Source organism: Lissotriton vulgaris, chromosome 9, assembly GCF_964263255.1.
Source record: "Lissotriton vulgaris chromosome 9, aLisVul1.2, whole genome shotgun sequence".
NCBI classification, from domain to species: domain Eukaryota; kingdom Metazoa; phylum Chordata; class Amphibia; order Caudata; family Salamandridae; genus Lissotriton; species Lissotriton vulgaris.
In genome coordinates this window covers 59,176,542-59,189,092 of record NC_141697.1, presented here as the reverse complement: position 1 = coordinate 59,189,092, position 12,551 = coordinate 59,176,542, and the positions used below count along the sequence as shown (strand labels likewise).

General features: G+C 46.1%; 1 protein-coding gene across 1 annotated transcript in view; it reads left to right on the top strand.

Moving 5' to 3' along the window:
• The window catches only part of RASGRP1 (RAS guanyl releasing protein 1), a 306,300-nt gene that overhangs the window by 259,388 nt on the left and 34,361 nt on the right, over nt 1-12,551 (top strand). The window contains exons 7-8 of the mRNA XM_086937025.1: nt 8,978-9,151; nt 10,774-10,890. Coding sequence (XP_086793151.1) covers nt 8,978-9,151; nt 10,774-10,890 — 291 coding nt within the window. The remainder of the gene's footprint in view (nt 1-8,977; nt 9,152-10,773; nt 10,891-12,551) is intronic.

Genomic DNA, 12,551 nt, shown 5'->3' with positions numbered 1-12,551 from the left:
CTGGCGGCGGCCCTCCAGGAAAGATGTAAACCATCTGAGCACCGTCCCCCTTAGGCCGATGTCATAAAGCCTGGCGAGCAGCGCCTTATGGGGGACGGTGTCGAAAGCCGCCGACAGGTCCAACATGACTAACATGGCCTTGCCACCCCCATCCAAGGTCTCCCTGATGATCTCAGAGACCTCCACCAGCGCTGTTTCCGTACTGAAATTCGGACGGAAACCGGATTGGGATGGGTGGAGCAGATTGTTGGACTCCAAGAAGTTCGACAAGACGCCATGAACATGTTTCTCGGTGATCTTGGCCAAGGCCGGGAGAAGTGAAATTGGCCTGTAGTTGGCCAAGACCTCGGCATCAAGACCAGGCTTTTTCAGGAGGGGGATCACCATCGCCCTCTTCCAGGAGCGTGGGACACTCCCCTCGCTCAAGGAGGCATTGAGGATCGGGTTGACCAGGGGATTCACCACTGCCGCCATCCCAGCCAAAAATTTGGCGGGGCAGGGGTCAAGTGGGGATCCAGATTTAAGACTGGCTAACAGAGTCCGGGACATGTCACTGGAGACAGATGGAAAGTCCTCCAGGATAGCCACAGGCGTGGCCGGTGTTCCAAGTCCTGCCCCAGGATCACAACAAGCCTCCACCGTGCTCTCCAAAAAGGAGGCCTGAATAGCCTTAATCTTGTCGGTGAAAAAGGTGGCAAGATCACGCGCCCACGCATCGGGTGACACAGGCGGGGGTAAATAAGAGGAGGGAGACGTGAACTCCTTCACAATCGTGAAGATCTCCTTGCAGGAGTTCGCTGATGCCTCAATCCTCCTGGCGAGGTATTCCCGCTTGGCAACAAGAATATCGCGATGATAGGCCTTCACCGCCGAACGGTAGGCAAGTTTGGCCTCCCCATCATATTGATGGCGCCAGGCCCGCTCAGCAACCTTGCATAGGCTGCGAGCCAAACGTAGCGCCTCTGTGAACCAGGGCGCAGATTGCCGTTTCACCGAGGACCGGGGGGTTACCCTAGGAGCAAGGTCGTCCAACCTCTCAGTCAGCCATTGCTGCAAGGCCTCCGTGTCTCTTTCCGGATCTCCCGAGAGAGAGCAGGGGTGTTCCGTGAGCGCCTGCTCTAGCATGGCTGGCGTCACTCTATGTAATGCTCTCGAGGCCGATCTGGGCACCAAGGGGGCGCAGATGTCAGACCGTCCCATCTCTAACACAGAGAACCCAATCAGCTTATGGTCCGACCAGAGCACAGGCCGCGTTTCAATGTCGACAATAGGGACAGAGGAGAACACTTGATCAAGGGTATGCCCTTTCTCATGTGTAGGCCCCGACACAAACGGTGCCAGACCGAGCGGTGATGTGATATCCAGCAATTTTGCCCCATCCGAATCGTCCGTGACATCTAGATGAAAATTGAAATCGCCTGCCAGCAAACAGTGCTGTGCAGACAGCGCCAGCTCCGAGATGGCTGTCTGTAAGTCCCCCCAAAAGGAGCCCACCGGACCAGGAGGCCTGTAGACTAACAGACCCTTGAGCGCTTGGCTCGGAGACAGTTTAAGCATAAAAGCGAGGGAATCAGAGCCCCCGATGGAGTTCACGGGAAGAACAGAGCAAGAAACGTTCTTCCTAACCACCACCGCGACTCCGCCCCCCCTGCCCTTTGCTCTGTCTTGGCGAAAGATGTTATAGGTTGGAGGGATCGCAGTGAAGATGTCGTGGTTGGACGCCTCTCCTAGCCAAGTTTCGGTCAGGAGTAGACAAAGAGGATTATCCCTGACCAAAAGATCATAGATGTGCAGGGCATGTCTTCCTAGCGACCTTGTATTGAGTAACAGACACAGATGCTTTGCATGCACCTCGGCCCCCATAGGGGCGGTGCCCAGCGTCCTCGTGGGCGACCAGCCGCAGGCCGGACAGTGTTGCTTACCCTTGTACCGACCAGGGAAGACTGAGTGACACAGGCAAGATGAAGTGCGCAAGGCGCGGAGCGTCGCCGAGGAATAGTGGATCATCCTCGTCAGACCAGGGTCCCCCGCTGCCCCGGCGCTTCCGGGACGCTGACGGGCGCAGACGGGCGCAGACGGGCGCAGACGGGCGCAGACGGGCGCAGACGGGCGCAGACGGGCGCAGACGGGCAGGACTCCGGCACGACTCCGGCACGACTCAGGCTAAGCGAAGGCGTCCACCTGCGCGTCCCGCTGCGCGTGGGGAGCGACTTTAAATAGGCTCTCCAGTGAGCCCTTGGCGCGCGCGACCAATCCAAAATGGCGGCCGTCGCCGAACAAACAATCCCCAATCCAAAATGGCGCGTGACAAGGAGCCCAGGAACCCGGACCCACCAAAGTGGTGGTGCTTTTGAGGCACAGAGGTGCACGTTTTAAATGCGGTAAGGGGAGCGGGGCGCTAGCTGCAAATAGCGGATTTTAAAAACAGGGGTAATTTCTAAAGCAAGCAGTAACAGAAATACCAAAACGAGGAAAGCTTAAAATAACACAGCGCTGGTACAGCGCAGTCGCTGCAATGTGGTAGATGGTCAGGAGCGACGCCCCTCGAAGGACCGCCTTAAATAGGCTCTCCAGTGAGCCCTTGGCGCGCGCGACCAATCCAAAATGGCGGCCGTCGCCGAACAAACAATCCCCAATCCAAAATGGCGCGTGAAAAGGAGCCCAGGAACCCGGACCCACCAAAGTGGTGGTGCTTTTGAGGCACAGAGGTGCACGTTTTAAATGCGGTAAGGGGAGCGGGGCGCTAGCTGCAAATAGCGGATTTTAAAAACAGGGGTAATTTCTAAAGCAAGCAGTAACAGAAATACCAAAACGAGGAAAGCTTAAAATAACACAGCGCTGGTACAGCGCAGTCGCTGCAATGTGGTACTTGTTCACTTTCTTCGTTCAATGGCAAATGTTCCCAAAAAGCGTAGGCCCCAGAGGTCTGTTTCGATTTTATGTATCCAAGACTAGGTACAACGTAAAATGATTTTGGTTTTACTTGCGTTTAGTGCAAGGAGGAGTCATTCATTCATGCAGCATTCTTTTTTAGCTGCAGATTAGCAGGTCCACGCGTGAGCTGCTTTTTCCCAATTTGTACCTCACATCTTTCCATTTAGAGGATTCCCCCAGCCTCAATACTACATCCTTAGCAAATATGAATGTCGGCATTGATAAATTCCTTGTGTCTCCATGGAAACAGCACAGATTTGTCGAAATGAAACAGATGCCGATTACTGTCACTAGTGGAAGTCTCGGAAGATGTCAGATCAAAAACGATGCTTTATTTAACAACCAAATGTGTTGGGGGCGGGTGGGGGGGGGCGGGGGAGGGGGGGGTGGAGGGGAGTTACTCCTAAACTAATTGGCCACATATGCCTGAAAAAACTGTTTAAATAGAATATCCAAAGACGGGAAACATGGTGTCCTGACTACATGGACGGAGCTGGGGGGTAGCAAGGCTGTTCTGAGGGTAGATGGTCACCTTAGCTGCCTTATGCCAGATTTCCTCCCTGGGCCACGCGGAATAGCCCTGTTGCATGTTAGTGTGGTGGTGCGCAACAGATTAGCGTATGAATCAATCAGGATTTATAAAGTGCTGCAAATCACCCGTGAGGGTTTCAAGGCGCTGGAGTTGCTAGCTGCTTTGTGGTGCTCTGGTCATTCGAACAACCATCTCTCGAGTCCTTTTCTGACCTCTAGAAGTGATGCGTTATTCCTGAAGTGCAGAGGAAGGTCGTTCCGGGCTTAGGCCGCCAGTTGAGAGAAGGAGAGTCCTCCGGTGTTGGGTCGGCAGATCCAGGAGTATCTGCGAGGAAGAGAGAGGCATACCGCAGGTGTCTGGTTGGTTGGTGGAAGGTCGTTCTTTTTGTTGATGTATGCGAGTCCTTCGTCGTTTAGGGCTTTAAGTATCTTGAACTTGTATCTCTTTTGGATTGGGAGCCAGTGCAGCTTTTGAGGTGCAGGGTGATGTCAGATGGCTAGCATGCCAATGGGGGTACTATATTTTGGTACAGTTATTCCTTCTGCAAATCTGATACCTGAACCGTATTCCCATTGAATCAATGGTACAGCCATTAGGACTACACTCCCACAACGCCTATGGTTCTTGATTTAAACGAGCAGGACTTGAGCATGGTGACCCCGGTGACAGGAGCAATGAACGGACATTCACGCTGTGGCCTGGGGTTAGCCATGGGAATGCGCCAGCTTCACGTCTCAAAACAAAGCCACAACTCCTCATTAAAGATCAGTCCATATCATGATGCTTCCAGTCCTCTGCCTTTATTTACCAACTCACTGACTTCTGGGACTTGAAGTCTTGGCTCAGTTCAGCTGATACTATTGGATCATCACACGTGAAAACATTGGTTTCTACCAGGGCACACGTCCTAAAAAAAAGTGGATGGACTAACCTAATTAATCGGTATGCAAGAGACATCACAACGCGTGACATCGCGGCACGTGACATCACAGTGCGTGACATCACAGTTAGTGGCATCACAAGAAGTGACATCAGCTCTTAAGCCCTCACATATCATGAGTACATTTAAGCACATTTCGAGTATACTTGCAAACCCTCCTGATTTAGGCAGAAGATTCACACTTTTGTATGCTTCACATAAACTAATGTTTGCTTTTGTAAATCTTCCTCAACCCATAGTGCTTTAAAAGAAAAAATTGTGATATTTAAAATATTACAACGCCTCCTCAGGGGTAGTATGCGTTATATACATGCTATATTTATATTGTGCAAATACTGGGAAAAGACCAACACACATGCAGTGCTCGCAGTGCATGCAAATCCCCTAAACAGAGCCTGAACAAAGTGAAAAGCTTCCTCTCCTAAGTATGTGTGAAGTGCTACCAAGGTGTGAGTCTTTGTTTCCGCTGGGCTGCATTTGCTTCTAGGTGTGAGGCTCCTGACTGCTGCCAGCCAAGAGACTCCAAACAAATGGAGGCCTGATGACCCCTCAAACTCTGCCTTTGTTAAGAGCCAGCAGGAGTTAGAAATAAGAGAGCCCCTTCCCTGCCTGCACGTTGTTGCCGATCGAAAGCAGACAACAACGTGCAGGCGCTGCTGAAAGTGTCCCGGTGTTTGGAAATTACACCAGGACGAATTCAGCATCTGTTTCAGTGGGGCCCAACTTCTTGGCAGGGTGGACGGCGTCCACCCCATGAAAAAAGTGGGCGAGCGCCGTCCTCACACGTGTACCCCTGACTCGTGCCCTGGTTTCTACGTTCCAGATGTGCAGTATGGTCGAGCCCCAGTGGACAGAATGTCTGGTTCCCAGTGTACAGCATGTCTCCACCTCAATGCACATTATACTATCCACGGGCCCCATTAAGCAGAGTGTGTCAGCCACAGTCAGACCCTCCAGCTTTTCGCGATTTCGCGATTTGCAAAAAAATCGCGAAATCGGCTGATTAGCGCGATAGCCGCGATATTTACAATTATTGCCGCGATAATTATAAAAAAATGTAATCAAATCAAGCATTGCCCTTTTATAGGCTGTTCGCGCACATGTCACTACTGCCGCCCTCCAGCCGCCGAATACCTGCTGTCTTCCACTTGACAAGAGGTGATCCTTTAGCCAGTGTGGCGTTAATTTGCAAATGCAGCCATTGGCGCCTCGCTCCGGGAACAGGATTTACTCTCAGCATGATGCCTGAGGCTCAGAGAGAGTGTCGGTCGGCTGAGGCTGCGGAAGGATGTCATCCGTTATCTGCAGCCCGTGCATTTCTTGGCACTAGTGTCTAGGGGGAAGATTGCTCAATGCTTAATAAATATACAAGTGCAGGTGGGCTGAGTGAGGAATGCCTGGTGAGCACGCCCATGCCGTAGTGTCTTTTGTTGAATTTTACTGTTCGTGTAACACTGCTTTTATAAATTGTGATGTCTCAGCAACCGCTTGCCTTGTCAGAAAGCAGGATTAGGAGATGGCTGTTTGACCTGAAAGGAGTGTTTTGTGTATTTGGCTGTCCATGTCTGTGAATCAGAGTGGTCTGCGATCCGTCAACAGGGAGTCCAATGCCATACACATCACCTGATCTTCAGAAACTGACATGAGCAATTGAGCCGTCAATTACTATTTTTGTTATAATGCCCGCTGCTCAGAATGTTAACCATAGTTAACTCCTGCCTGCAAGGTGTTAAGCGACGTTAATTGCCCAATTATTAGCTGAGCTGATGGCAAGGCTGTACAGAGTTAGGGCAAAGTAAATGAAAAGCTCCCAATGCGCAAACTAGCAACAGTTGTTCCCCTAAGACCACACAAAAACCGGCAAATAAACATGCCCAATGTTTCTATCTAATTCATGTCCTTTCCACTCAATGTACAAAGCAGCCAAACAACCTTCACACAATCAGCCGACAATAACAGCAGTTCACATTGGGAGCCGATTCGTTTTTAAGGTGCGGTCGAGGTTACCAACCGTACAGGCCCATTACAAATAAAGTGTGCTCCTTTCCTGAATCTTTTTAAACAAATGCAATTTTTGTTTTAATACTAGCAACCACACGTCAAATCGGCAAACAACGCAGCCATGCTTCGCTGTAACTAACTTCTCTAAACTGGTCAACAGACTACAAGCTCAGTGCTATATAATCCAAATATGTTAATTATTAAATCATAAAAGGCATAAAGACAACACCCTCCTGGTAAACAGCTCAAAGCAAAAGGCAAATAGTATAAGTGAAAATGCTTTGAGGCACCATATACCCGACTGGGACAGTCTTCAGTGGGGGGGAGAAGGAGTTAGAACCATACAGAGAAACACTAAATGATCCATTTGTAAATTAACCATTGAGTGCGCAGGAGAAACTGTTACTTGTTTTATTGGAGCAGTTTCCTCCGAAGGATAGTTACTCAGGCACAAGTGCAAATCTTTGGGGTAGAAAATTGAGGAGCGGAAGGTAATGAAATATGGGACAGGGTGAGGATGGATTGCAGGCTGAGGAGGAACTTAAAAATGTAGGTGCACCATCAAGAAAGAAAAACTTTGGAGCTGGCCTCAGAGGATCTTTTATGGTCTGTAGTAATTGTGATCACATGTAGCAAGCATATCCGCAAAACCATATTTTATGAGGACAACAGAGTTATTGTTTTTCTCACAGAGATCCTTTTGTTTGCTTGTGTAACTTATGCAGCACAGCGCTGAATTTCTTATGTGTCCAGAAGTTTTCATGCAACAATAAAAATGTCAAGTTAACTGCTGAATAATGCTCCCGCAGCTGCAAGATCAGCGTTTTGTCATGATAAAATAGGGCAGAGGATTATTATGCCTGCTGCAAAGTACGTCAATCAGGTTACAAAGGCACTAGGCTAATGTCCTTCCATTTCTGGTACTTTGCTGGTACTTTGCTGCAGTTTCAAGATATTCTTAGAGTTTCTAATTGCTCAAATGGGGGTATTTCTGATATTTATTTGTTTCCCTAGACTTCATTGCTTGATTTCGTTCAGGAGAAACTCACTCATAATCATTGAATGTCACTCATATTGACACTTAATTTATGAAAATGTCACACATGAAGCCTTGGCAGTTATGTACCCTGCAGCAGCGCTTCAGAACTGCTGGTTATATTTTAAGGCCCTTTTATACCATTGGGTTTCAGATAGGAGGATAGTTTATGGATTTCCTTGCCTGTGTCCACTCACAAAGTGTCACTTAAATTGTCACACTTAATTAAATGCATTACTTTCTAGTAAAGCGCTCAAGCAGCAAAGCAAGACTTCCTGTATGGGTCACATTTGTATTTTCAATGTTGAAAAGGGAGATAGAAATGACTGTTTTTTAAAATGGACGTGTCCAGGAGGCAACAATACCACAGCAGGGGTGCATACGTGGGTGCTAGAACACCCCAGGGTGAAATCGGGCCCCCTCTCACGAGCTGCAGATTGGAGCTGTGCTTCTGTAGAACCGCAGACACTTAAACATGCCAGTTTCACAGTGGAATTCCCTGTTAAATCAGTTTACATTGATTTAAGGCTGAAAAGGAATGATTATGAGTAAAATAAAGTGCCGCAATAATGCCGCTAAATTTCCATTTTTGTGCCGCTGAATTTCCATTTTCGTGCCGCTAAATTTGCAAATCTATGCCGCAATATCCTGGGGGGTCTGCACAGTGTTCATTAAGTTTGAGGCCAAGTCTACAAACGTTGGCCAGTTCACATACATTTTGGAGTGTGTAAAGTAGTACACTTGTAGTGCTTTTTTCCCTACGTCTACTCGCCTTTATGAATTGGCCTGAAACTTCCAGCTCCATATTAGCAAAAGTGCTAAGAGGGAACAATCCTTTCTATATGTACTCATTGTATTTGAAAATACAGCCATCCCTGTATAGTTTGGAGAATGTGTTCGCACAAGCTGCATTTTCAATCATGATAATCGATTATCTCATGGTTACACTAGTATTGATTCCTACTGGTAGAGATCTATTTCCACGCCCTAACAAAACATTCACTTTGAACAACACATATCAACTTAATATGATAACAATACAATTATAAATACCAGACATCCATTAACCTCATATTTTGAGGCTGACAAGGCTCATAACAAAAACAATCAAGGTGTTTCGCTGGGTGGCTTTGCTCTATCCTATGTCAACAGTAGTTTGGGCTGGTACAAGAGGGAGCGTGCCTGGAATGAGGTCCTCCGTGGTGAATATTTGCACATGATCCTTTGAAGCCACTTTATCGATGAGATACGGCTAATATGGAATGGAACTGAAGGGGATCCATTGGCATATTGACGTTCTTTACATGAGAATCCATACCAGATGCAACTGATTATAGTAAATAATTCATTCCATGTGCTAGTTGTATATGATTATTCCCTGAATATTGCTATTTTATTCCCATTTATATGTTTTAGGACCAATTCTTAAAAGCATATAAGAATGCATGAAGGAGCCGTGTATTACATACTCCAAAATGCCTCTGTGTATAGCCTCGTACGTCTAATGCTCTCCTTGTCTCTTCTGCCCCTTTAGTTCTCCGATTACCAGAATTACATCGTGCACAGCTGCGTGAAGGAGAGTCCCACCATGGAGCGGTCAGTCGCGCTGTGCAACGGCATCTCCCAGTGGGTACAGCTGATGGTTCTCAGTAGGCCCACGCCGCAGCTCCGGGCCGAAGTCCTCATCAAGTTCATTCACGTGGCCCAGGTGGGACGTACTCACTTTTACTGCAGAATTGATTGTGAATTTTCTGCCTAGGCATCTCACATCTACCGGTGAACTGACCTATAGGGAGATCTGGAGATTACCCCCAGACAAACATGCCTGCATGGGTAGGGTGGGGTGAGCCGCGTGTATCCATCGTGTTGCTTCAATCGTTGAGCTTTTGTGGCCAGCAAGATAGATTAAGGCCTGATTTCGTTTTCGCGGATGGGTTACTACATCACAACGGTGAGATATATCCCATCCACCAAAATATAAATGCCATAGAATATTATGGGAATTATATTTCAGCGGACGTGATATCTGTCACAGTTGTGACAGAGTAGCTCATTTGCCGGGATCTAAATCAGACCCTAACCCAGAATAACAACACAATAATGCTAGAGCTGAAACCCTCAGGTATGGGGTGAATTATCCCCCATTAATGCTCAGATCAAGTTAGCAAAATTCTTTGAAAATGTCCCTGATAGTTGCGTAGGGAGACACATGGAGTTGTAATGTATTTTTATGATCAGAGAAGACTAACTTGGTCACATTAATGTCACATTTGAGGCGCGCCTCGAACCCTTCGGAGATGAGATTGATAATATTCTGATGTCTATATTTGATCAGAAGAAGACATGTCATATTTCTATCCTATAAATGGCACATCGTTCCTTCTCACATTTGTAAGATTGATACATTCGAGGGTCTTTTATTCCATTGCCACTTCTAATTTGAAATAGTTCACGTAAACGTATAGATCTGTTGATCCCCTGATATCCTATCTTTAGATATTACAAGCAACCTAGTCCATTATATTGATCCACATTACTTTAATGATACATTTACTAGCCTACATTTTTATGCTTAACATTTGTGTTTTTATACTTGTGTTTATCTCAGATGTACTTATGTTTCTCTACCTTTAACAAACAAAGCAGTATTCAATTTAGTGATCTCACTGTTAATACAGAACATGCATACCCTCTTGTCTGCCTTGTGATATTCCTTATGCTGTGCATATGCGTGTAACCTGAAACATGTACTCTGATTGTGTGCAAAGTCACCCACTTGGTTGCATCTGTGCGATATATATAACATCCTAATAAATAAATCAGCCAGGGAATAAATACATAGTTAATGAGAATCGTGTTAGTAGTATTGGTAAATTTTAGTCTCAGTGCTCAGAAGACAAGGTGGACACATTTCTATCTTATTGTTTATAAGTCATGAAGTCTTGCGTCGAAAGGGTTGGTCAATGTTGGTGTTTATTTATGGTCAGAAGAAGACCAATAAGGCACACTTCTAGTTTAGTTATGATGCACCATCAATTCTTGTGTAGGAAGGAATATTTTAGTGTTGAGGTTCTTGAGAAGTTGACCACATTGTGGTCTCATTACTAACTCCTCATGAATGGTTCAGTTGGGAGGATTGGCAAACTTTAGAATTTGTTTATGGTCAGAAGACAATTTGCCCAGATTCTTGACATATTAATAGCACCTCACGTACGCTCCTGTTGATAAGTTTTGTGAACTTTAGCAGCCGAAGCAGGCCGACTGGCCACCTTTCTATCCCGTTCCAGGCACGTTTGACTCCCACTAATCCTTAAACCTTCTCTCCCGCAGAAGCTCCACCAGCTACAGAACTTCAATACCCTGATGGCCGTGATTGGCGGGCTCTGTCACAGCGCCATCTCCAGGCTCAAGGAGACCAACTGCCACGTCCCTCATGAAGTCAGCAAGGTCAGTGCCACAAAATTTGTCTTTCCTGTCTACCTCATGCTTTGTTTGAGCCTTTTGAAGAACAGGGAATTGTGAGCATGCACGCCTAGCAGTGGGGTATCTAGGGATATCTATATATCTATCTATATATATATATATCTATATATATATATATATATATATATATATATATATATATATATATATATATAGAGAGAGAGAGAGAGAGAGATTGAGAGAGAGATTGAGAGAGAGATTGAGAGAGAGATTGAGATAGAGATTGAGAGATTGAGATTGAGATTGAGAGATTGAGATTGAGAGATTGAGATTGAGAGATTGAGATTGAGAGATTGAGATTGAGATTGAGAGATTGAGATTGAGATTGAGAGATTGAGATTGAGATTGAGAGATTGAGATTGAGATTGAGATTGAGAGATTGAGATTGAGATTGAGAGATTGAGATTGAGATTGAGAGATTGAGATTGAGAGATTGAGATTGAGATTGAGAGATTGAGATTGAGAGATTGAGATTGAGATTGAGAGATTGAGATTGAGAGATTGAGATTGAGAGATTGAGATTGAGAGAGATTAAGATTGATTCTGTGAAGCCAAAACGTGTCTCCGGGTCACCTGAAATATTAAAAGAAGCCATATCTTAACAGCCTCAAGTCCGTGCCTTCTTGGTTTGATGTTTCTAAGGAAGCAGGAGTGTTTGTTCACATATATATATATATATATATATATATATATATATATATATATATATATATATTTATATTTTATATACATACATACATACTGACTAAGGGGTTATGTGCCAGTGACAGGTGTAAATTCTGCTGGGCTGACTCCATCGTTAATCTTATCAGACACAGTCAAATGAATGCCACAAAATGTTAGCTAAAGTGCCTCATTTCCTGGCCCAGTTGGCCATAAAGTCTAACTTTCATGTTTTTTCATTTAAAATCACACCTCGACTGTTCTCCTTCCTGAGTCGCCTGGCTCTTTGGGGTCCAGTCGCACTAAGCCTGGGAGGCACTTGGGCATTGCGAGAGAAGCGTGTCTGTGCCCAGTCTGAGCCAGTAAGGCAATGGTTAGTGTGTGCTCCTGTGTTTTGGCCTAAAATGCACTGCAAAGGGTACTCGCATCTCTACAGGAGCCTGCCTAAAGGCTTTTGGTACAATAGTACTCTGCCTGGCTTGGAAAGATGAGGGTTCCTGCATGTTCATTTTCCTTGATTTTTCCTATGTTCTTCACCCAGACTATTAGACAGCCTGTGAGCCTACTGAAGGGCGCTGTCATTTTTCAACTGATCCCAGCTCCTTTGAAAACAAAGTACACCAAACCTGTTCCCCCAACTCCAAAGAGTGTGCAGGTGTCCCCTCTCACAAGGAGGCGAGGTGGCTGGTGGTGGTAGCAGAAAACCTTTATTTCCCAAGTTGCATGCTTGATTAAATGCACCTGTATGTCAGGATTGACACAAGTCTCCATGTCACAGGGAAGCCATCTTTCTAACCTAGCACGTACCACATCAGTGCATTCTGGGACCAGTAGTTTTTCTTTCGTTTAATGAACCCTATTGGAGCAGCATACCCAAAACAGTGATTAGGGAAAGGACAGAGCAGCTTTGAAAAGTTACCTTCTCTTACTATGGAGTCCTATCCTACCTCTGCTGAACGGGT